This window comes from Pieris napi, chromosome Z (genome assembly GCF_905475465.1).
Source record: "Pieris napi chromosome Z, ilPieNapi1.2, whole genome shotgun sequence".
Taxonomy (NCBI): domain Eukaryota; kingdom Metazoa; phylum Arthropoda; class Insecta; order Lepidoptera; family Pieridae; genus Pieris; species Pieris napi.
In genome coordinates this window covers 4,158,611-4,183,559 of record NC_062259.1, presented here as the reverse complement: position 1 = coordinate 4,183,559, position 24,949 = coordinate 4,158,611, and the positions used below count along the sequence as shown (strand labels likewise).

At 33.7% G+C, this 24,949-nt stretch overlaps 2 protein-coding genes across 2 annotated transcripts; both read left to right on the top strand.

Annotated features, from left to right (window-relative positions):
- The first annotated feature begins 1,214 nt into the window (after positions 1 to 1,214).
- Positions 1,215 to 15,876, top strand: LOC125062867 (succinate dehydrogenase [ubiquinone] flavoprotein subunit, mitochondrial-like). The gene is made up of 14 exons (XM_047669089.1): positions 1,215 to 1,292; positions 2,387 to 2,432; positions 2,586 to 2,777; positions 4,311 to 4,384; positions 5,354 to 5,526; positions 7,407 to 7,562; positions 9,881 to 10,038; positions 10,465 to 10,629; positions 11,661 to 11,860; positions 12,275 to 12,469; positions 12,995 to 13,139; positions 14,225 to 14,389; positions 14,984 to 15,054; positions 15,682 to 15,876. Exons 1-14 carry the CDS (start codon positions 1,278 to 1,280, stop codon positions 15,832 to 15,834), a joined length of 1,908 nt encoding a protein of 635 aa, XP_047525045.1. The 5' UTR covers positions 1,215 to 1,277; the 3' UTR covers positions 15,835 to 15,876.
- A 3,064-nt stretch (positions 15,877 to 18,940) lies between these two features.
- Positions 18,941 to 24,606, top strand: LOC125062695 (mitogen-activated protein kinase kinase kinase 12-like). The gene is made up of 7 exons (XM_047668769.1): positions 18,941 to 19,285; positions 20,190 to 20,363; positions 20,615 to 20,816; positions 21,213 to 21,551; positions 22,188 to 22,325; positions 23,370 to 23,549; positions 23,933 to 24,606. Exons 1-7 carry the CDS (start codon positions 19,105 to 19,107, stop codon positions 24,297 to 24,299), a joined length of 1,581 nt encoding a protein of 526 aa, XP_047524725.1. The 5' UTR covers positions 18,941 to 19,104; the 3' UTR covers positions 24,300 to 24,606.
- The last annotated feature ends 343 nt before the right edge of the window (positions 24,607 to 24,949 follow it).

Sequence of the window (24,949 nt, the reverse complement as noted above, 5' to 3'; positions counted from 1 at the left end):
GTTATAAGTAGGAGATACGAGTAATAATTCTAGTTAATTAATCGGATATTTAAATAAATGAGAAGTTTATTTTATTAAAAGATATCAATTATTAAATAAAAATAAAATCTTTATTATTCATTTTAAACCATAGATAAAAATGTAGACCAAATAATTACGGATATCTCAAATTCCAACTTTGTTTTTATCAAAATTTGCACACGCTTATTGGAATAATGACAACAGCGTAATGAAGAATCTTGTTAGTCTTCATCAAAGGCTGGGACTGTTGTGTACCATCACGTGTGTCCTAAATTCTAATAGAAACACATAAAAACCACGTTCATACAAGGGTATCAAACTTAAAGCTCATATTTTTGCAAAAGCAGCTCTCTATACTATACTTCTGTTTCCGCTAGTGCGGGAGTTCCGGGCGCTTTTCAAAATTCGTTTCTGCTTCTGTTTCCGCTACTTTTATAACGGAGATACAATCGGAAGTTTGCGACGGCTGAGAGTTAGCCAATATTTGTCGGTACCCCCCAGCAGCGACGCCAGTGAGCAATTATTTAGCGGAGCTGGTCTTATATACAAAGAACACCGGAAGAGATTGTTAGGTGCAAAATCGGCCAAATTACTTTTCATAAAATATAACTTACTTAATTTTGATTATTAATAAAATGTTCAGTTATAAGTTGCAATATTGTTTTCTATAGTAGATTTAGTATATCTATTTCTAATCTAGATTTGGTGTATTTGATACTTAATAAAGAAATATATTTGTTTTTTTTTATATTATTTCATTTCTGCATCCGTTTCCGTCTCTGCTAAAATTTACTTTTGACATCTGCTTCCGTTTCTGGTTCCGCTAAGACGCTTCCGTTGCATCACTATTAAATTAAAAATTAGTAATTATTTTTATATATATGCATTATTCACAACGAAAAATTAAGTGGAATACACCAATGTTATAGTCTCCACATTCGGTCTTGAGCACCATTGTGAAGGTATATGAGGGAATGTTTTTAAAATTTTATTTATTACAATAATAGCAACTTCCTTCAAATTACATCGGTTGTAAGATAAATAATTAAGATAAACTAATGCATTGTTTTACTGTACATTCGTTTTGCTATCTTGATGAATTTCAATGCATATAAATATAGTAAGGTATCCCATCTCTTTGGTAAAACTGGTGTAAACTTTTCAATTTAAAAAAAAACATTCTGACATTTTGTAACAACAATACGTTAGAGTGTTTTTTCCCATTCAAGTTTTGGTGAGCTTTAATTTTTTGGATAATGCTTGTTTATTTGGTATGTAATTGAAATAGATTTGACGTTGAACTTTAATAACCATAATGTATACCTAGTTAACCGTGATTTTCAACCAACGCATCCAACTAATGATAACTTACGATCCACACACCTCTGCGCTATTTGAAATTTTCTTTCGCAGTGAAATTTCTCGTACGGAAGAAAAACATCGTGAGAAAACCAATTAATTATATTGCGGGTCAATGCGAACCGCAGAATATCTCTGCTTATAATTTATAATCGCCTACCTATAGTGCACATAATGATGTCCGATAATTATCAATTCTCTATTATTTGTTGTACTTTAAATGGAATCAATGTTTTTGTTCAGTTACCTGCGGTTTATGTATATAATTAATTTTAGTTTCATGAAATTCATGTGAGCGAAACTAGTTGGAAGTTAGTCTTTATAAAAGCCGTAATATTGTTTTAAATGACAAATGAGTTTTCTCTTTGTCATATGACAAAATTAACTAATGGATTTTAATACGGGTCTATCTGAAAACTGAACAAATAATATATATCTTGATACGAGTCATTAAATTAAGTGCACCACTGTATCAACATGTTTGTTTGCAACTTTTCAATGAATACAAAATAATCCTTATGATGTTTAATTAATTAAACATTGAGAGCAACATACACGAACTTTCAAATTAATCTTCTGAAATGTAGTAAATATGTACACATATAAAATTAGTAATTCCTTTAAAAGACATTTTTATGCAATTTATTAATAATAACCTTATCGAAGTAAATGCCAATTAAATTTGTACTTACGATCTTAAAAAAATAATTTGTAAGCATTATTGAAATAAAAATGAACACAGCTCAGTTTATTAGCATTGTTGAGGTCATTCAAGGGCACTTTGAACGTAATTAGTCAATGGTGAACATAAACGATCATTCGTGTAGTAAATATATTTATTTGATTGCGATATAAAACAAACATTCTAATTGTAATGCATCTTTTGAGTAAAAAATTACGTTTCGTTGTTTAATTAGGCTTGTCAAACTGCACAAAAAGATTTATGACACTAATGAAATATATCTGAGCAAATTTTGTTGGAACTAATGGAATGCCTTTTTTTCAGAAATATTTCTACCCAAGGACTTCTTTGAGACACACAACATATACAAGTAAACATTATTCTATATTTTGCTAGTTAAATTTTATATTATAATCAAAGTAAGGCTTTTGAATAATATATTTCTAAATGGCAATATAACTCGACAGTTAAACAAAATTAGTTACCGCCTTGGGTTACTTAAAATGTTTTTATTTTATTTTAGTATGTATCCGACATCAGAGCTTCACAGTACACCACCACAAGTACGACTGCCTCGTATTAGGAGCTGGTGGAGCAGGATTGAGGGCAGCTATAGGCTTAGCGGAATCGAAATTTTCAGTGGCTCTTGTTACGAAAATGTTCCCAACCCGCTCACACACTATCGCAGCTCAGGGTGGCATGAACGCATCAATAGGTTAGATTATTTTTGTTAGAAGTGAGAAGTGTTTTGATTGTGATTTTTTAAATCAGTTCTCTGCAACATACAAAGAACAAAATTTGTTCTTTTTCTTTCCATGTTGAATTGGAAAATGTCAGGTCCATGTACGGGATGTACGGGAGGTATTTGGATACGTATTAAATCCATAAGATCTCGAGTATGACTGCCTCTTTATTATATAAAACATAGATTAAATATCAATATAATTAGGTTACACGTAGAACGTTTACATACATAGACATACGTCTTATACAGTACAATCATGTTTATAATACTATTGTAGATAATTTAGTATAATCTAGTAATATTACTGTGTATTTTAATACGTTTGATAGTTACACCTATCAAGCATATCACGCATACTCGATATAACAAGGGTATTGGTTTACATTAATAGCATATTCTAATCATCTAATGCAATCGACGTACATTTGTCTCTGCTAATATTTCGAATAACACTCTCGGACCCAATTATACTTTAATGAATTTTCTATACATTTCCTCAGTTAAACTCAGAACGTTATTGAAATTTTTCATACAATATTTACTAATATATTTTAGGTTTTACATTTTACGCTTTGGTTCAATATGATTGACGTAAAATGCAATATCGTCCTCATATTAATATTTTCATAATGAGCGCTATTTGCTATTGCTTATTTTTCAAAGTAAATATAATATACTAGCGCTTAGAGACTGAGTCTTTAAGTTTTTACATGTTAAAATGTTATATTATTTAACACGTAAACACAGTCGGAAATCTGCGTAAAAAGTCCGCTAGAATATGGACCCTGAAAAGCAGGATCCTTGAAGCTTCTGTAATACTTCAAAAGCGCTTTCAATTACTGAGAATTAGTCAACGTTACGTAATACCTAACAAAGGAAATCTAACAACGAATCCTAATTTTGATGCATGTCTCTCAATATCCGCTGTCACAAATTTGGACAAAAATGCAATATGTAGATCGGAATTGCTGTTGAAGTTACGTGGAACACTTGACGATTTCGATAGTATTATTGAGTTTCCGTTTGATTGCGACTTCAGCGCTACGGATTAAAATTCACTATAGTGTTGGCGAGGACGTTCTTAATGGGCCTTATTTTAGAGCCTATTATAGTCATAAGCAAAGAAGTTCTATTGCGCTCATCTTCTTTTTCGTTTTTCTGAAACAGATCGCTTGCTGGTGATAAGGCCGCCCGTTGCCTTCCTAATCATATATATAACCTGATTTTATTTGTCTTAATGCAACGAAGTGAGTGAAATTAAGAAATAAAATAAATATTCCTTTTCTGAAGAAGTCCGAGACGCAAAATCACGACATGTCCCCTTTTTCTCGCAGTTATATGACTAAATTTATTTATAAGAAACCGCAATATAATAACCGTGCTTTCAAGTTTTCGAATAAATAGCTGAAGTAATAGTTATAAGTTTGTTTATAATTAATACATTTTCCATATATACGTAGAGCCATGATGATTGTTTTTTTTATAATAATATTTTTTTTATAGGAAGTATGCACAAAGACGACTGGCGGTGGCACTTTTATGATACAGTTAAGGGTTCTGACTGGCTTGGAGATCAGGTAATTAACTTCATTTTATTTGAAGGCCGGATGTTTCAACATTCCGTAAAAATAAAACGTTTTTATTTTTACGGAATCGAATCGGGGCTTAATCGAATGCAGGCAAACGCCAATTTCCGAATAAAAATAGTACCGGGAGTTGTATATATTGCTGTGGAAAATTTATTATTTTAAATATCTCGAAACTGTAAAGAAAAATAGATAAAAGTTTAGTTTTGTTATAATAAAAAATATTCCGGCAGTATATTTGAAATTTTCAAAATTATTAGGTTACCCATAGAACCATGACCGGATGATCAGTCCTTGTGTAAATTGTAAACTTTAAGATACACACACGTATTCCTTTCAGGACCTGTCACTTTTTAAAATCGGGAAATCTTGAAACCTGTTTTGTATTATACCTATAGTCGTATTTTTAATTAGACGAAGTCAACTGACGTCTACGGTGTTGTCAGTTTTTAATGAAATAAAAATAGTGTTGTGACAAAGTAAAAACCCCTGAACTAATGATCGGTGATGGCACTAGTCGCCGCGCCGCGCTTTGTAATAAGACGTCAAAAAACTGATTGTAGTTACATAGTACTAGTACCTTACTTATATCAGAGCACTTTTATACAATTTTGAAATAGAAATAATATTATTTTATTGATTGAAATGATTAACTATTCACACTCATTGTTCATTCATCTGATTAAACAAGAACTGAACGCATCACTATTACTTTAAATATGGCAACATTATTTTACAAAGTGACATTAGCTACTGTCAGTTGGCTTCGTCTAATTAAAAATACGACTATACCTATATATATAAAATAGCATAAAAGATAGGCTTCATATGAATAGAACTAATAATTTTAGAAGGCATGACAATCTCAGAAGGCTTATTTTTTAAGCTCGTCAAGAAAGTTTTTCTGGCTGAAAACATAAAATTAAAAAAATCGTCTTAGACAGCATTGGTGATTTATAGGACTCAATACAGCAACTAACACGCGATGCGCCTAGCTGTGTTTTTGAACTGGAGAACATGGGGATGCCATTCTCAAGGACTCAAGAAGGGAAGATCTACCAGCGGTCCTTTGGTGGCGGCACCAAGAACTGTGGAAAGGAGATTGCGAAGCGGACTTGCGCTGTAGCTGATCGGTACGTGATAACTCCTTTAATTTATTCTTAAAACAACTAGAATAAATAAGCATCACAAATTACAAATCAATATTACAACATATAAAAAATGGAAAAACGTTTAAATAAATAATATTCTTTAATGAGAATCTTAATATTATAATACGTATGAGATCCACGTCGCCATCATACAGCCGTCCTAATTTTAAAGTTTTCTGAGCTCATTCTGATGAGTATCTTTAATGCCCCTTTAAATTAATGAAACACGCTAATACTTCGAATTTTAGACGGTAATTTATGAAATAATTATTGAAGAGGTTACACAAATAATTTGTATGAATGTGCGGAATTGATAATTTAAATCGAAAGAAGAGAGCACCAAGAATTCAAATATAAAAAAATACATAAACAAACTTCCATACAAAAGAATTATTCATAAAGGGTAAAAAATTTAATAGTCTAAACAACATTCGAAAATAACGTTTAATTTAAACCCGTTAGCACATACTACTACTGAACTATAAGTTGTTAAACTATAAAATTTTTATAATACATATCAATACTATAATTATTAGCGTTTAGATTTTTTTCTTTACCGAGACGCTGGTGTTACGTATATGATATCTGTATGTTGAGTTGCAGTCATAGAAGGTTTTTGAAACAATATAAAAAGCGATAATGAAATATTAATAATAGCAATAATCCGTAAGAAGAATTTTACACATCATTCGTACTTAACTAAAGTACGTACTACGTATGTGCCTATTTTCATTTCAGAAACTAAAAACTATTTCGTTAGGAGGAAAATTTTAATAATATTAATGCTATGCAACCTGGATAGTTTCATGTGAATACAGATTTCGGCAGTTAATTAACAAAGAAGGGAACGTTGCACATTCCCAAATATGTTTTAGGTATAATGTATATTGACTAATTAAATTAACATTGGCAAAAATCTGGAGAATTTAGTTTGCGTGCATTTCTCGTTATACAACTTATTTATAATATTAAATAAGTTATTAGTATATTAGTTAAATTAGTGGAACATTTTTACAATACAATTTTGAGATTGATCTCAATTTTAATTGGTTTCTAAGCCTATTGTTACAATGTTTCTCTACATAGTTATTTTCGCTATAAGTAGAAATTTTATATAACTTTTCATAATAATCTATTTTATTGTTGAAAATAGATTACTAAGAAACACTTATCTAATTATATCAAGGAAGCGGATTAAGCGGATTTTATTTTGTTATTCAGTTAAGTGAAGCGTAATTGTTGCCTGATCGTCTCGTCCGTTCTACGTAATTGTTTTGAGAAATGTTAGGTTAAGTCTCTATAATAAGTTTATAAACTGTTTTTTTAATTTATTTCTTTATTGATCTTAACGATAATTTGGATTGTTTTTTAACTTAATTGCTTGTGTAAGGCAAAGTCACTTCTTTTTCTTGTACTTTAATATATACCTACTCTTGCCATAAATACTGAAACAAAGAAAACATTTTTTTCTATTGAAAATAACAGTTATTACTTTTACAGTTCGTTAGTATTAAAGATAAATTTAAAACAATTTAAAATATAAACAGCTTATTTGAAGTGGTCTTCATTGCAATACAGTCCTTTAAACGTTAAAAACAGTTAGCACGCACTCTTTCCTTGGCTACATTCATTACTTCCAATCGTACGGATTGTTTTAGGGACTCCAAATCATGGCGTTAAGAGCAAGCCGTACTTTCTAAAACTGACCATAAATCATAATCCAGCGGATTAAGATCGGGACTAGAACAAATGTAATATTTTGTATATATTTAATTAACATTATTTATGGCCAGACTAAGTATGTGAGTCTTCTTTATTTTATACTATAATAATGCAAACCATATTTGAAAATACACTTTTAGTACGGGCCACGCCTTACTCCATACTCTCTACGGGTATAGCACCAAGTTTAAGAATATCAAGTTGTTCAGCGAGTTCTTTGTTTTGGATCTGCTTATGCAAGATGGAGCAATCGTTGGGGCCCTTGCGATGGACATGGATGACAGTAGTCTACATCGGTTTGTAAATGACTTGAAAATTATTAATAAACACTAAGGTATCACTTAACATCAGATGAACCTCCTGCCCGTTCTCCTTCTGTTCTATAAAAAAAAATTACTCAACCATGCAATTTAAATTAATCTGTGGAGTTAAACTGAATTAACTATATTTCTTAAGAATAGATGCTGCGGTTACTGCGTTCATACGTTAAAACCGGCTAACACAATAATTATTGTTGAAATTGTACCTGAGTAGTTCCTGAAATTAACGTGTTCAACCAAATAACTTTAGTATAAAAACATTTTTACAACAAAAATGAAGACGCGTTTTTAGATAAAATAGTAGTATTTTCATTTAATTTAGTTTATGAGTTTTTCTAGGTTCTTTTAATAACATAACAATAAAATGCGTATAGTAAAAAATTAAGAGAAAAATTAATAATGATTTTTTTATAATTCTCGATATTTAATATCAATCGCGACTTCATGGCTGACAAACCATACAATTCTAAAGTTCTGTTTTTAACTACTGACGAAACCTTGAAGCTATGTTCACCAAGCGCAGCAATTCCTATAAGGCCGGAAACGCACTTGCGAGCTTTCTGGTAATATGAATTTCCACAGACGGCGGTATCTTTTAAGGCCCTTTCTGCACTGCTCCGGTCCGGCGTCGGAAGCCGGAATGAGTCATTAAAAAAATATCGGAAAGCCGGATTGCGCTTCTCCACTATATCCGATCCGACAATAACCGATACTTGTATATTTATCATGCAACACTGATATTAACTAAAACCCATATACTTTATTTTATTAATAAAACGTTCGAAATTCTGAATATTTTATTGCCTGGCTAGTTTATTACTTTTTTCATATTGTCTATCTTGAAATATTATAATCTACTTAATAAATAGTTCACTAATACTTAATCTATAATATAAAAATGAATCGCAAAATGTGTTGGTAAGCGCATAACTCAACAACGCCTGGACCAATTTGGCCAATTCTTTTTTTATAATATTCCTTGAAGTACGAGGATGGTTTTTACGGAGAGAAAAATGAAAAAAAATAAAGTGAAAAAGCCTAAATACAACACTTTTCTATATTCCCATACAAAATAATTAAAAGTCAATTTGAATTTTAATACCATATCATAAAGTTCAAGTGTTAGTGGAGGGGTTCCGGGAAGGTAAATTTTTTGACATAATGTATTTGATGTCTTATCAACTTTCTTTTTTTTATCTTACTAGCTAGACCGGTGTCCCGAATAGCAGAATAAGTATTAAAAAAAAATAAAGAATCGATTGTTAGGCGGTACGATGTTCGCCAGGCCAGCTTGTGATATAATATAACTATAAATAAATAAACCTATGAATAATAATTTATAAACTCTTGGATATACTTGGACCGATAAAACACCGCGTTCCGATCTAGCAAGTTATCGGCCCGTTAAAAACCGGATGCCGGAGTAGTGGAGAAGCACGTAAGTACTGTTGTGAGTTTCTAAATCGGATCGGTAATTAACGTTTGCCGGACCGGAGCAGTGGAGAAACGGCCTAACGATACTGGAACCTCGTGCCCGCTGGCCCGTGTATTCAAAAAATAACACGTTACCTTTAAAATTTAGAAATCCAATTGAGTTCCGGTATTTTTAGTGTACCGCGTATTTTTCGAGAATATTATAAAGAAAAATAATATATTTTACACGTGCAAAGCCTTTGAACATACTGCTAGTCTTTCGAAGGTGATTATATTTCCACTCTGGAGCATCGCGTAATAACTCTTTCCTATAGAGTTTGATATGACGCTGTTGCCGCTGCTATTCAAAAGTATTTTTGATGACTAGAATTGGTTTCATTTGCAACACCTGCAATATTCTAAAAAAGGAATATTGCTGATGTTGATCTACGAAATTGAACTACGCAAAAAATACACCTTGTCAATTCCGATTGATGACGCAACTTAGTAACAACGACATACCTAAAAATCTTTCTGTATGCTTCATGTTTATTTAAAGAAGGTAAGATTTAAAATACTTCCGACAACGCGAGCGATCACTTTCGTTTGTCCCAAAAGGGCCTAGCTCAACGGCGGGATAGACAATTCACGGCGATACATTGGACTTTAGATTTTTAAAAGAATGCAGATCCTGGTTGGCCAGGGATATCACGTTTAATACGTAAATCTAATCTCAAATTTCACTGTTTGATTAAATAGAATTAAAACATTTTTTTTATAAATAATAATTTTCATACCTCGTTCAATAGAGTAGGTATTGCAGTTCTGAAATAGTTTCCTTTGATAAAGTGAGGTTCGGAAAATTACATGTAAAATTACAGGTTTCAAGCGAAAAACACAGTGATAGCTACCGGTGGATATCCAAGAATGTATTTCTCGTGCACGGCTGCTCACACATGCACGGGTGATGGATGCTCGATGATGACTAGACTTGGCTTTCCTCTTCAAGACATGGAATTCATACAGTTTCACCCGACGGGTAAATAATTAGCAAATCTTTAACTTAGTATAATCGGATTTTCGATTTCTCTTATGGTCTGAAACACTAAGCTGAGGTAATCAGGAATTTATCTCGAACCTACTTCGAACCCTTGCGGTGTTAGTGTTTGTATTAGGAATTGAGACGTAGGTGGTTTTGAGATGAATACTAGGATGCGGCAATTGCTGCTGTACCTAATTTTAGTTTGTTAGTAATTATTTATTGAAAGTTTATTGTCCTTAAATAAAAAATGGCAAACCGCATGGGCTGCGGGAATCTCACTCACCGCACGATGTTACAGAAATATGCTTATTGTGTTTTGCTGAATAGATAAAACTTAATTTATAGTTTATCGTTTTTAAATCCTAATCATACCTGTACCTATTAGCCTGAATAATTTGTGTATAAGTCTTTAAATTTCACCAGGCATGTATGGTTCCGGGTGTTTAATGACGGAAGGTTGTCGAGGCGAGGGTGGATATCTTGTCAACAGCGAGGGTAAGCGGTTTATGGAGAAATATGCTCCGAAAGCTAAGGATTTAGCAAGCCGTGATGTTGTCTCTAGATCTATGGCAACTGAAATTAGACAAGGTATAAAATAGCTTAATTAGAAAACATTGTAACGTAATTACCGATACGACACATATAATTATATCCGGTAGCTAACAGGAGAACACATCAATAATTTACTACCCACGCCCATGAATACAGTCCCAACATCGTTCCCCGTTACACAATACTCACAAAAAATCGTGACAATTTTTTAATCAAATAGCAAGTCTGCCGTGCCGTCCTCATACAATGACAGCCGATTTTACAGCTGTACTTCATTAATACCTGTTTTAAATATTTGAATGAAAGTGAAGTGAACATATTAATGCAATTATTACTTAAAAAAACTTCTAATACTCATAGTTCAGAAGCTTCCTTAAACCAGTCGTTAAGTAATTGAGTATTAAAATTAATTATCTACTGAATTTAAGGCTTTTTAATCGATTATAATTAGTTAATCTAGCGTCAGAGATAATTGAATAGATACGGACGTGATATATAAAGCACATTTAACTTGTAAAATGTAGTAAAAACTTTTTTAGTTCGAGTTACTGATTGTTAGCTATACGCGATGTTTTTTACCTTCCCGCGTATTGCTTTGATGATAAAGGGAAACATGAAAATTGGGTACTGCGATGTTTGCATTTTGTAACTCAAATACACACTGCTGCGTTGCATGCATCGGTTTAGAATTTCACAAAGTGGTTAGCGGCGATAATAAAGAAAACAAAAATTTCTATGCGATGACAAAGGAAAAAGTACTTATTATTAAAAATATTAAAAAATTAAACTGCAAGTTTTGCTGTTTGCTTTCATGATTTCAGATTTATTTCTTCGCTTTTTGTTTCGAGGGCTCTCATCGAATTGGGGAGTCGCTGTGTGCTAAATTAAACTTTAAAAAAACTTAACGCTTTTAGGTATAGCCCCTGATTCTAAAGAGCAGAAAATAGAAAATTATATAATATACATATTTAATTTTTTATACTATGACCCGAGAAGGGATAAGAAGTATAAAGGTTAAAAACATGTAGCCCTTGCAATGTTTTTTAAAATGTTGTTAAATGTTATAGGCCGAGGAGTAGGACCAAAGAAGGACCATATTTACCTCCAATTGCATCATTTGAGTCCTGAAGTAATTATGAAACAGTTGCCTGGTATTCACGAAACTGCTTACACATTTACTGGAGTGGATGTGTTAAAGGAACCAGTTCCAGTCATACCCACGGTGCATTATACTATGGGCGGCATCGCCATAAATTATAAAGGCGAGGTAGTTATTTAGTATGCGATATATAAGTATATCTTGATTATAAGACCAAGAAGGAAACATCATGGATTCTCAACGTAAGGGAGTGGACGGGCCGCTTCAAAAGACTGACGGCCAACCTCCAGTAACGGAGAAGCACTAAAAGAAGGAGCTTTCAAGTAAAGAGCGTACTATTTACCCTTTAAGGTCAGAAGCAAACCCCCCAGCCCCAAGCGTTTCAGGTGTCCATGGGTGGCAGTTATTCAAAGCGCTGCTCGTTTTCCTAGTAAGTGACATTAAGAGGCGCGAAATTTAAATTAATATTTAACACTTTCTTCTTGGTTTGTAAAGATTTCTAAGTCACCAGTAATCATTCATTGATTATTTATTACAAAAAAATATTTGGTCTTAAGGTTTTCTTATATTTTTAATTAACAGGCAATCATCAACAAGGGTAGCGGTGATCAACCGATACCTGGGTTACATGCAGCAGGTGAAGCGGTGAGCAACTGTCATGGAGCCAACAGACTAGGAGCCAACTCGATTCTCGACGTCGTAGTCTTTGGGAAGGCGATTGGCATAAATATCGGATGCATTGCCACTCCTGGTGATAAACAGCCAGAGTTAAAACATGTAAGCTCATCTTACTAGTCTTAAACTAGGGCGAAGGGACTGATGTTGTTCTTGTCTTCGAGGTCCAACCCACATCATTAAAGGATGTGGAAGGCGGCATGACAGTGGAACGTGTGGCCAGATGTCGAAGCTGTTACCTTATTTATTTCCTGCCTCAGGGGCTTGCTGGTGGTGCTGTTGGGTTTTAATGAGTCACACTAGCTTGGTTACTTTCCACCATGGACTTACTTATAGGCTCAAGCGAGAGACAAACTATGTATAGCATGAACTTGCATCGCGCACGTATATAACATCATTTTAATTTTCTGTCGACATAATTAGGCTGTGGCCTGTGTAATCATTCGTTAGGAATTAAAAAATAATTTTAATGTATTCGAGATAAGAAAACACTCTTAAAGGGTTGGCAGAAATTTTTTATTAAATAAATACTCTCATTTGTCTTTCTTGGAGGCGAGTTCTCAAAGAGCTTGCAATCATGAAGATAATATTATAGTGGAATATTTTCTATTATTTTACTTATTGCAGAATATATGTGATGCATCTATTGATAACTTAGAAAAAGTAAAGGCTTTGAAGGGCTCAGTCTTCCCGCACGAACTTCGTTTGAATATGAGAACTACTATGCAAAATAAATGCGGTGTCTTTAGGGAAGCGAAGTTATTGGATGAAGGTAAATATAATTATCAATAATTTAACTGATCACTTAAACAGTAGCAAGTGAATTTAGGTGGTTTTGCTAGTTACACCGTAAAAACTTAGTGCATAAACAATATTTACAATTCCAGGTAGGCTTATCTTAAAATAAAAAAAAATAAAAAATAAAATATGTTTATTATGGAACATAATATACAGGTATCACTTATTCCACGTCATTAAATTTGAATCGGTAGACATCCCTACTCATCGGCAAAGAAGATAGAGGGTAGGCCGAGAGAAAAAGCTTTGAAAAATAGCAAATCATTATACAAAATGACTATGGAAAACAACACTTATAAAAAAATATTAGAAAATTAATTAGAAGTAGCCCGTCCAGCACTTGTCCCAGGCCCTTTTAATCTATAATAATAATAATCGATAATCGTTAACTTTATAGTAGGTAAGCCTTTTTACTCAGATTTCCTATAATACATTTCTTAAATTTATTAAAAGGCAGAGATAAAAGAGCGTCTGGGATTTAAAAAAAAAAGTATCCCTTTTCCCAAAATATAATTACTAACTTTAGATACCTAATCTAGTACGGGGAAATTGCAGCCTGCGTTCGTTCCGAGTATTAACATTATGGCGTAGCCTTATAGTCTGCGCCACGTTGAATTTGCCAATGTATTATGCGTTAGCAAACTGCCTACGTTGTATGTGTAATTCCATTTGTAATATTGTAGACGTATCATTATTTCGTAATTCCACTTGCACGTGGATCAATGAGTCGCCCTAAAACCGCCATGTAAGTCAGAGGACAATAAAGACAGTGAATTCTATTTCGGTTTTCATTTGGTGTACCTCAAACACTAAATATGTAATGTTGTTTCGATAACTTTAATACTTAACATCCATGGCAGAGCTTGACCTCCCTCAAACGAGGGCTAATTATGTTTGTCGCAAATCCTCTTTCGCTTTCTATAAATTACTAAAGTTGAGAAATATCAAGAGTCATGATAGTGTGGGTTAGTTGCAAAAAGTACGCTGTGGCTCACGAGAGAAACAATATAATTATATATGATAAATTATTTTTTTATTTCAACAATATTTATATTTCAGCCCAGGAAGAAATACAAAAGTGGTATGCGGCATTCAAAGATTTGAAAGTTACCGACCAGAAGAAAAACTTTAACACCGATCTAATAGAAAGTCTAGAGCTTCAGAATATGTTGCAGGCTGCAGTTCAGGTTGTTGCCTGCGCCAGAAATCGAACAGAAAGCAGAGGTAGGTTTTACTAAGATTAATCCAATAAGGCATGTTTTGGAGGAAGTCCATCTATAGAAGAGAAAGGAAGTTTTGCCGCCTTTCAGTGGTTGCCCCCTTGGTCAGAGCTCACACGCGATTTCGTATAGTTTCAATTTATTTATTTTCTCTGAATCAAAAAACAAACTATTTTTATTGCCCATAACTTTGACAGTTGTTGTCTATACAATGTAACGATTATTTCCATTAAATGACAATTAGAGTTTGCAATGTACGTACTTATTATAATAATCACCCCTCGTATGGTCGAACATGTTTAAAACGGGGTTAAATTGATTCAAGTAGGAAAGTCCGCTATTTCCTACCTATCTTGACTTGTACTGTAATAAACTAATTAGGATTTAAGTTATAAATACTATTTTCTACTTTCAATGAAATAAACGTGTTTGGTGCGACAATAAAGTTCATTGTATTTATTATTTATAAATATTTACGTTTTTTTAAATCCAATTAAATTATATCTAGATAAAATTAAAAACAGCTCGGGTATGAGTGGGTAGCCATTGATAGTTACCCATTCCTTTGCTCTAACATAAATCAATGTTTTTGTTTCAGGTGCACACTTTCGAGATGACTTTCCAAAGAGAGAAGATGAAATGGACTACAGTAAACCGACAGAAGGACAGGTATACTGATTTGTGCATAATATATATATATATAACTCGAACATTGGCATGTGTACTGTGTAGGCCAAAAAGTAGAGGTTTGGGTGGCACGGACAAATCGGTTCAGTTTAGTAAACCGACAGACTGTTTTGATAAAAATAAAAATCAGATTAGAGTAAAAAAAACTTCGCTCACTCCAGTGAGCTACCGTGCTGCCCTATGGCGATTGACCACCCCGCGACGGCCCAAGCCGAGGTCCGAGTCTCACATGAGACGCCCTTGCGCTTGTCGTGGGAAAAACGCTCATTCCGGCCGCCAAAACAGCCCGAGCTGAGCTGTTAAGGCCCTTAAAGGCCAACAGCGATTCCATTTAAAAAAAAGACAGACTGTCTACCTAGTAAGTGCGGTACCGTAACATCATTCAATTTCCGAGTTAACGTGAATATTAAATTGTAATAATTATTACGTCTGAAATATTTCGCATATTTTTATAGAGAATATTTCTTTTAATTTAATTTTAAAAAATTGTACTTACTAAATACGTATAATATAATGTACGTTCTTCATATGTAGCTAGATATCTTAAGAATTATAGGAAGTAAGTTACTGTCAACTGTGTTTAATTTTCGTATGTTGTTATTTCCACAGACAGCGAAGCCCATAGAGAAACATTGGCGTAAACACAGCATATCTCACCTCGATCTCGCGACCGGAAAAGTTACTATTAGCTATAGACCAGTCATAGACAAAACCTTGGACGATGAAGTTCAGACGATTCCCCCTGTACCCAGAGTTTACTAGTGTTTACTTTTAGTCTTAATATATGCCATGAGAAAAAGGTTTTATGTTGGTTTTATAATATTCAAAGAAACTTATCAGCATTAATTGGTTGTGTTTTTTTTTTTTCATCTTTGTACCTAAAACGTTCTAGTTTCGTTATAAATGTTGGCATGAGCTTACTTTATAGTAAACCCACAATCACACCCACCTGAGGGCCAATTAGGTGCAAGTAGTTTGCAGAAACGTGATATAGCGAATTCTACACCCTTTTGTCATCGAATATTTTATTGACATACGAGATTCACAACGCAACGTCACTCTGAGATCCCAGTGCACTTCCAGGAATTTAAAAGAAACGCTTTTCATGTTCAATAAAATGGAAATTTCCTTTGGGTTTTACCTATACTTGGAAAGTATTACTGTTATAAAAATACATTTTACACTTTATTATTTTAATAAGAACGTGGTGATAGAAAAAATATTGAATCCTTATTGTACATTGTCAAAAGTAGCAGACATTTTTGCTTTGCGGAAATATTTTCGTTGATAGCATTTTAGTTCCTGTTCTAGCAAGCTCGTATTTTGCTCTAGGCTATGTATAATCAATTTTTAACAGCCACGAAGCGGATCGTTTTTTTCTGCGAACTATCAAACGGATGTCTGGCAGCTTTACTGGCTGTACAAACGGTATGATGGTATGTCCGAACCAGACACGTCGATATTGTTCTTTTATAGACTGTACCTTTACTTTTTTAAAGTGAGCCAAAATCAAAGCAATGCAAATTGAAGCCGGATTTTGAAAATGCCAATAATTCTTTTGTTTTTTTTTTAACTTTGCACTAATTGGTCTCGGATATCTGTGTTTGTTTTGTGAACATTCGCGTTTATAGGGAAGTAGGTGATTAGCTTTCAGTGTCCCGAGTCTCAGGTTTCCTCACGATTTTACGAATGAGCTTTGCGAAAGTCCACTGGTGTACAGCCGGGGTCCTAAACTAAGGCCTCAGGCCAACAGTGCTCATTAAAAAAAAAATGGCGACTTATGGCTTCTTGGGGTGGGGTAATGCAGCTGACATTAAATCGATATTTGTAGTGCAAAAGCGGGCTATAAGAGCGATTTGTGGTTTGTCCCCACGGGAGTCAGTCCGAAGGAAGTTTAAGCAATTACATATTTTGACTTTGGCAAGTCGATACATTTATGAGAATATTTTGTATGTGTGGAAAAATATAGATATCTTTAAAAAGAATAGTAGCTTCCATAATTATAGTACTCGTAATAAAGACAAAGTTAGCGCACCAACCACAAGGATGCATAAAACGAGTAATTCTTTCCAAGGCAATTGTATACGTTTTTTTCAACAAAATACCGAGTGAGATACAAGTGATATGAATTTTTCCAGTATAAAAAGGTAACGCGACTGAATCTCTAGGCTGCTTTCCAGACTCAAGGCGATCGTCAACATCGACGACTGTTTTAATGTAAAGTGGGAACAAACCGTGATCCATGTGGTATCAATTAATTTCAGTATATTCTATGTAGCCAAGTTCACATTTCGATCCTTGAAATGTGAACGTTCTCTTAAAATGTCATTGCTTGAGGCGACGTCCATGCGTCGGATGTCTCTCTCCCTAAAATATGGCGAGGGGGCCGATGGCTGGCCATGCGTCATACTCGTGAACGGGTGCTACTTGTGGTGACTGGTCGTACTTAAATTTGTGTATGCGGTGATGTAAGTTGTTTCGACTATATATTTGCGTGTTGTTCCCACGAGAATGTAAGTGTGTGCTCCTATTTCACTCTGCCTCCTGCTGATAGAGGACAAATCTTTGTTTTTAATTTATTATTATTGATTACTTAAGATGTCATGTGGAACATGGTGTAATGGTTGCAGCTCCTTACAAACGTTGAAAAACTTTTAAGACAAAGAATGCTGCGATAAACTAACAAAACCTAATTCATTAGATCTTTCTCTAAGTACCATACGCTTAACTCAGTTATTTTAGCACAATAGATTCATTCATTAAAATGTATTTGTGCCATACAACTTTACAAATTTAGATCGTGAATGTATTAGTCGTATCTATAGCTGAATTTATTGTGGACATCAAAGAATCAAGGAAAAATCGAACTGTGCGTTGACACCTGTCGTACCCAATGCGAGTACCGTTGTATGAATAGGTCCGTGCAACCCTTTGTCTACGTACAATATGGATCGCCTTGGGTAAACTGGGTTTTTGTTACATGAAATCGCTAAATAAAAATATGGTGGCATTCTTTTTTAGAGAACGAGAGCGATTGCGCTACCGGCGTTTTACAAATTGAATCGCTCTAGGTCGATGCTACCCGCGTAACAGCTATCGTCTTTTAATTATTGTTATGTATATTTACGAACTTTATCCTCATGTTGACGTGACTAGATTCGGTCATAGTGTGATTTTGTAAAAAAAAATAAGTCTTAGATTTCATATATGTATTATGTATAATATATTAAATCGTATCGTAAATTCGTATCTCACGAACGTTAACGTAAACGTAGAGAAAATGCTTTGACAGCTCCTAAGTGTAAATTTTAGCTTGATTGACGTTCTAGATTAGGAGCCATAGTTTCTTAAAATCCATCTCCTTTTTAAGATGTTTAAAAAACAAGTATATTATATATTACCGACAAATATACATTTCCTGGCGAACAAGGCCGCAAGGATGTTAAAAAATATCAAGATACTACAGGATATAGGAATATGTAATATGTATGTATATAAAATGAAATAAAAAAGTATGCCTAAATAATGTATTTAATATATTATCTCTGTAGCGTAAAAAGAAGCACGTCTTTCGTTGTCATGCCCATGCTACGCCCTCGCCGCTCATGAGATCCGTGACGTGGGGCTGTTTTGTTTGTTTGGTAACGTTACATGAGTCACGAGTGATTGAAACGCAAGTTTACGTTCAACTTTAATTAGCTTTTCAAAGGTATTTTTGTTAAAGAAAAATATTTTTAGGCAAACACTTTTCACGAATTAAAATTATCAAGCACGAATCTATGTCACAGATCATCGCTTAGATTTTACTAAGAACGCCACTGACAAGCAACGCAGCTGTACTGTCATTGTCATAAAATATATAATCTGTGAGAGCTTTGCTTTGCTCCATTTAAGCTTAAAGCTTTAGAGTTCCTTATTTTCTATTCGCGAGCTTTATAGGCTTGCCCGGGCTGTATTCTTGGAAAATATAATAATTTACCGTGCTTTAATTTCTTCAATCGTTTTAAGTTAATTTCAATAAAATAGTGAATAATGGCTGAAGCCAAGTATGATGACGACCCCGAGCTTTTTGAAGAGAAAAATGAGGACCCTGACTTTGGCACACCGCCATGGGAAGAGGAAAAAAAGTCAGATTACTGGATGGGCGGTGTATTTCATTGTTTTTCGAATGTGGTGTCAATGTTTAAAGGCGAAGAATACAAATCCCTAAAAGGTAAGATGGTCGTTTCCTCGAATTATCTCTAGGATTGCGCAGCTCGTGCATTGATGCAGTTTTCAAGGTTGCTGCGCTACGCAGGTGAGGCTCGATTGATTTTAAATTATGTTATATTTATAACTCGCCCTGGGGATAATCCACATGCTATCCTGCTCTACATCACAGGTTCTCTGAGAGCAATGTTTTAGATCAAAACTTAATTCTACACTTAATTTCTGTTTTTATTTTTTTATAGCCTCATCAATGATTCCTTTGTGGTTAAAGTAAAATGCACTTTATTCAAGGGTTTTAAATAAATCTAAATATTAGTATTCTACAAGAGAAGACAGTATTATTAAATACCTTTAATTAATCATTATTTTTAAATAAATTGAAGTTGACTTAAGCATAAACTCAAATAACAAAACTAGATTTAATAGTTATATCCTAAATTATTTAATTATTATTACTAATATGAGACAGATAAGGGTTCAGTGGGAGTTGGTTTAGATCATAGAATCTGTAGAGGCTTATAGAGTCATAAGAGCTTGACTCTTTTATTCTTCTTTTATTATAGAATCATAAATGAGCCCGGTGGGAGATGTAAGGATATTTTTAGGGCCCGCCGGAAAGCATTTGATTCTGCTACGTCTCCCAAATGTAATACATGCATTGGGCATAAAGTGTATTTAATTTTCGTTTGGAATATAATAGGTTCTATATTAGCATGAAAAAAAGAATTAAATGGCTACTATTGTTTTTGTTTTCAAACAAACAGCTTATATGCCTTCCTTATACATAAACTAATAATATAATGTGTTAAATAAATACATAAAGATTTTGTCCTATTCTTTTTTATTGTTGCCTAATAATTAGGGATATAATATTTAAGGAAAATAGTAAAGGCATTAAATCTTTTTAGAAAACGTGGAAGTTCCAATTGAAAAAATAACAGACTTGTTTTACTTGGGCTCTGGAGCTCAAGGTGTGGTGTTTGGAGCACATCTAGATGGCGAAAAGGTTGCTGTTAAACAGTTACGCACTAAACATGAGACTAATATCAGACATCTCTTAAAGTTGAATCATGAAAATATTGGTTGGTATTTTATATTAAATTTTAAAAAGTCAATTAGTTAACCTTTTATATAAAACATTTACCTTTTTCTTTATAGTTGCTTGTATCTTATTGTATCTCTCTTCCAATAAAAACAATTAATTTTAAGCTTTAAGTATTTATTGCTGTGTTAAGAGTTGGAAGCAGTATGTGCCTAACTTATTTGTTTTTTGAGTTGATTATGTAAGTCATGTTTAAATTTCAAACTATTACTATATAATATTTTAATATAGTTCGCTTTCTGGGGGTGTGCACAAACCCTCCGGACTTCTGCATCATTATGGAGTACTGTCAATATGGATCACTGTTTGACTTTCTTCATAGCAACACTGTATTTATGCCAAAGCAAATATTGAAATGGGCTAAAGAAATTGCTCGTGGCATGGCATATCTACATGCTCATAAGATTATCCATCGAGATCTTAAAAGCCCCAAGTAAGTGACTGCTGGATAATTGACCTGGAAAAGACTTTAATGTCCGTTACACATTAGATGTCTAATTTTATCAAATATTCTTTATATAGTTAATAGGAAATTGTTTAGATGAATATATGCAATATATGTATTAGTGCTCTTAGTTTAATTTTGTTATGTAACTTAATTATAATTGTGAATTAGTATAACATCCTGGTGGACAGAAAAGCTATGTCTAGTTTATGTTTCCACCAGACCATTATGAACTTCTTTTTTAAACTATGTAAATGCAACATAAATATGGCTCGGTCTATTAAAAGAAAAAACAACTATGTATTTTAGCTTAAAAAAAAATATTTTTATAAGCGATTTCGGATTCTTAACTGTTTTGAGGATTTAATCACCACCATATTTTAGCATACTCATCTCTGACGAATTGATGGTAAAAGTGAGCGACTTTGGCACAAGCCGTGAATGGAATGACGTCAGTGCAGTTATGAGTTTCACCGGCACTGTTGCCTGGATGGCTCCGGAAGTGATACGCCATGAGCCGTGCTCTGAACGAGTGGATGTTTGGTCCTTTGGTGTTGTCATGTGGGAGTTGCTCACTGTTGAAGTGCCATACAAGAACCTAGAGACACATGCAATTATGTGGGGCGTCGGCACCAACTCAATTGCTCTTCCGATCCCGAGCAATTGCCCTAGCAGCTTGCAACAATTGCTTAAACAATGCTGGAACCGTGTGCCGCGCAACCGGTAAGTTACTTTAAAATTTAGGATGCGCTTGCGGCTGTGCCATCATTATTTAAACTACCTTTGATATTTTTATATGCAACAGAATAGACAAAATTATCAATATTCGACTTGACATTAAATGTTCTTCAACAATAGGTCTTCCGCTGAAGTTCTTCGAATAAAAAAAAGATGTGCGTTGCGTTTTGTTTGTGTGAACTCTTGAAAGTCTGTTTCCGAAATTATTCATCTATAAATGTCTATATTATCTAAATTCAAACGCTCGCGAATGGCAATATTAAACTTGTTATTTCGTAAAATTTGCATGTAAAGTTTACCGTAGTTAATTAAAATAAAATTGTGTTATTTTTTTATTTTACACATACGGTATATTTAAGAAGTTTAAGTGATGGTTAGTTAATTTAACATAGCTGTGCGCATTTGAACTCGTTTATATTGTTTTGGTAGTTTTTCATACAATATAGGTTGTTAGTTTCTGTTGGTCATTATACATTTAAATTCATGTTTGTGTAAACACTACATAATTGGCTATAGAGATACTTTAACATGATGAGGATTTAATACTTCTTATATAATTCTTAAGTATGCTCAGCGATACATTTAAAATACACATGGAAGTAATAATATTGTGCACTATAGGCCGCCATTCAAGATCATAGCTGCCCACTTAGAGATGGCAGGAGGAGATCTACGCAATATGGATACAGAGACATTCAAAAACTTACAAAATGGATGGCGCGCTGAAGTTCACCAGTGCATGGAGCGCCTGTATGCCAGGTACGGTCAATTCCAGTAGTGATTAGTATTTAATGTGTGAATACGAATTAAGTATTGTAATACATAAAAGTAGTTTTTATTAAAATTTTGTATTAAAAATTATAAAATTAATATATCTAATTGAAATTATATTTGTAATCAGGTGTTTTCGTAAAGAATGTTTCAAGAAAGATTTTTCGATTTCGAGAAAGTCGAAGCGTCTCGATTTATATTAACTCTGATTTTTAATTCCGTAGAATTGTGACATTTCATAAGTGTTGCTACTAAAAAAGTTCTCCACCGAAAAAATGACAAATTTGACTTAGGGAGCGTTCAAGTATTACGTAACGAATTTTGGGAGGGGGGGGGGTCCTTTTGTAAAACGTTACGATGCGGAGATTGAATTACGCGTTATTGTGAATATAATTTTCGACTTTCCAGTACTTTCCACCACATAATAGTAACTTTTAGGTATAAAGAGTCACTTGGTAGTCACGAAACGTTTTACTATACTTGGGTACAGAAAAACGTTATGGCGCGTTACATGGGGGGTCTTACCTAAAAAAATTCAATATCACGATCCATATATCGAATTAACTTTAATTACTTTATTTTTTTCTTTAGCTGGCATAACTGCCTACTAATTCCAGGTTAAGTAAACCTTTTAAAAAAGAAAATCACTTGTGCGTTTTTTACTGTTTGTGATGAAAAGGAACGTAATTACCACTCGCCGTTAAACCACTTTTAACGTGGGACACAGCACTTAATAAAATGGATACATTAACCAACAATAAAATGTATATATAGACTCAGATGTTCAGACTCGTATTGAAATTGAAAAATGTGCCCGGCCAAAAAGGGTTTGCCATCACTGACATGTTAGAAAATGTATGCGTCAGAATTCTACGGAATTAAAAATCAGAGTATAATTGTAATCCTACAGTAGTCCCTCTCTACGCAGCAAGGTACCTGACGAGGAGATGGTCCTCTCTTTTAGAACGTCTTCCATCCCTTTCTGTCTTCAAAAACAAACATACTTCCTTCTCAAAGACCAGTCGTTCACAGAAACACAAATACTTTCACGCAAGAGAACACGGACGTTGTGGCTCAGCGTCGTGAAGATCTTAAGCAAGCTCGCGATCTTCGTTACGTTTATGAACAGCAAGTGTCGAGGGCTAACGAGCTGTTTCTAGAAGTCTGCGCTGTCAGACTTCAGCTCGAACAACGTGAAAGAACCATCGCTGAGTGAGTAATGTTTTGTTTGTCTCCGATTGGAGTTTGATATTCTACCGCATTGTGTATTTAAATGATTTGTATTAGATTTTATAGGATAATTGATCATTATAAATAGAAAAAATCATAGTAAATAAATATTATTAGTAAATGTTCATGTTGGTTTTTATAGGAAACAGCAAAAGTATGGAACTTCTCTTAATTATTTTTAACTTATACCGGTTATTTTTGAATTACATAGTCTAAAGTCAATTTGATTAGCAGTTAGGAGGACGGCATACATGTCCTTATAGTTTTGAATAAATTTTTGTATCAAAGTTCCCTTCGGATAGAAACTCCCTTTTAGCATCGGGGGCGAATGAGCGGAGATAAATGTCTCTTTCTATTGCCCATAGGAAAGAGAACGCATTGAACGAGTGTCGTTGCGGACACCGTGCTAAATTATTCCAGCGTCAAACATCATCTTCTTCTGATGGCATGAAAATACCGATTCTTGAGCAGCAACGCCGTCGCAAGAAGAAAATCGAGCCGGTTATTCCTGCTCAAGTAGTCGTTCAGTACGACGAAAAAAACTCCGACACCACAACAGTTGTCGACCACGCTGCTTGTCCATGCACTGAACAAGCTCGCTATTATCAGAACAACAACCAGATAAAGAAGGAGACTGTCATTGAAATTGAGGATAATGGGAATGTCTTTGTCAATTCGGCCAATAATGATTTCCTTAACGATAATTATATTCCAGATGTTGCTCAAGTTTAATTTAATGGTTTCCGTATGATGGCAACACTACTTTTTGTCTTTTTATTTACTTTGGTTTTCGTGATTTTCTGTTTTTTGCGGCGCGATTCTAGGTTGAATTTAATATTTATTTTGTTTATTTATTTATTTATTTAGTTATCAAGCCCACAACATCACACACAGTCATAAGTCCACCAACTATTTCACAAAATCCCACATCTAAAATGTGTGACAGTTAATGCAAGCATAAGTTTCTCAGTAAAAAAAATCAAATAGAAATAAAAAAAAAAATACAACTAAAACACACACGACAATGCAAGCACACATTAAAATAAAATCAATTTATTAGTTTTTAAGATTATTTTTTGGATTATAAAATATCCCTATTAGCCTCATTCGATGCCAATCGGATCTTATTAATGTTAGTAGAGTAGAATATAAATACGTTTGTTAGATAATCCTGTTGCTAAAAATGTTTAGTGACGGGTAACTAAGTTCTGCATTCGTGCTCACACAAATTTCAGGTTTCCTGAAAGCATTTGCAACGGTTTCTTGATAAACATTTAAAAATTAATCGTAATCAAGTATTCACTTTTAATTAAGTAAGTTGTTCGTTGATGTTGCTGTATTTATTCAAACGTATTGCAAGTACACATCTGGTAATTCACAAT

Coding starts and splice junctions, on each gene's coding strand:
- LOC125062867 (XM_047669089.1), top strand. Junction 7,563..9,880: donor GATGACAGTAGTCTACATCG/GTTTGTAAATGA, acceptor GTAAAATTACAG/GTTTCAAGCGAAAAACACAG. Junction 15,055..15,681: donor GTAAACCGACAGAAGGACAG/GTATACTGATTT, acceptor TTATTTCCACAG/ACAGCGAAGCCCATAGAGAA.
- LOC125062695 (XM_047668769.1), top strand. CDS start 19,105: ATGGCTGAAGCCAAGTATGATGACGACCCCGAGCTTTTTGAAGAGAAA. Junction 21,552..22,187: donor AACCGTGTGCCGCGCAACCG/GTAAGTTACTTT, acceptor TGTGCACTATAG/GCCGCCATTCAAGATCATAG. Junction 23,550..23,932: donor CGTGAAAGAACCATCGCTGA/GTGAGTAATGTT, acceptor TATTGCCCATAG/GAAAGAGAACGCATTGAACG.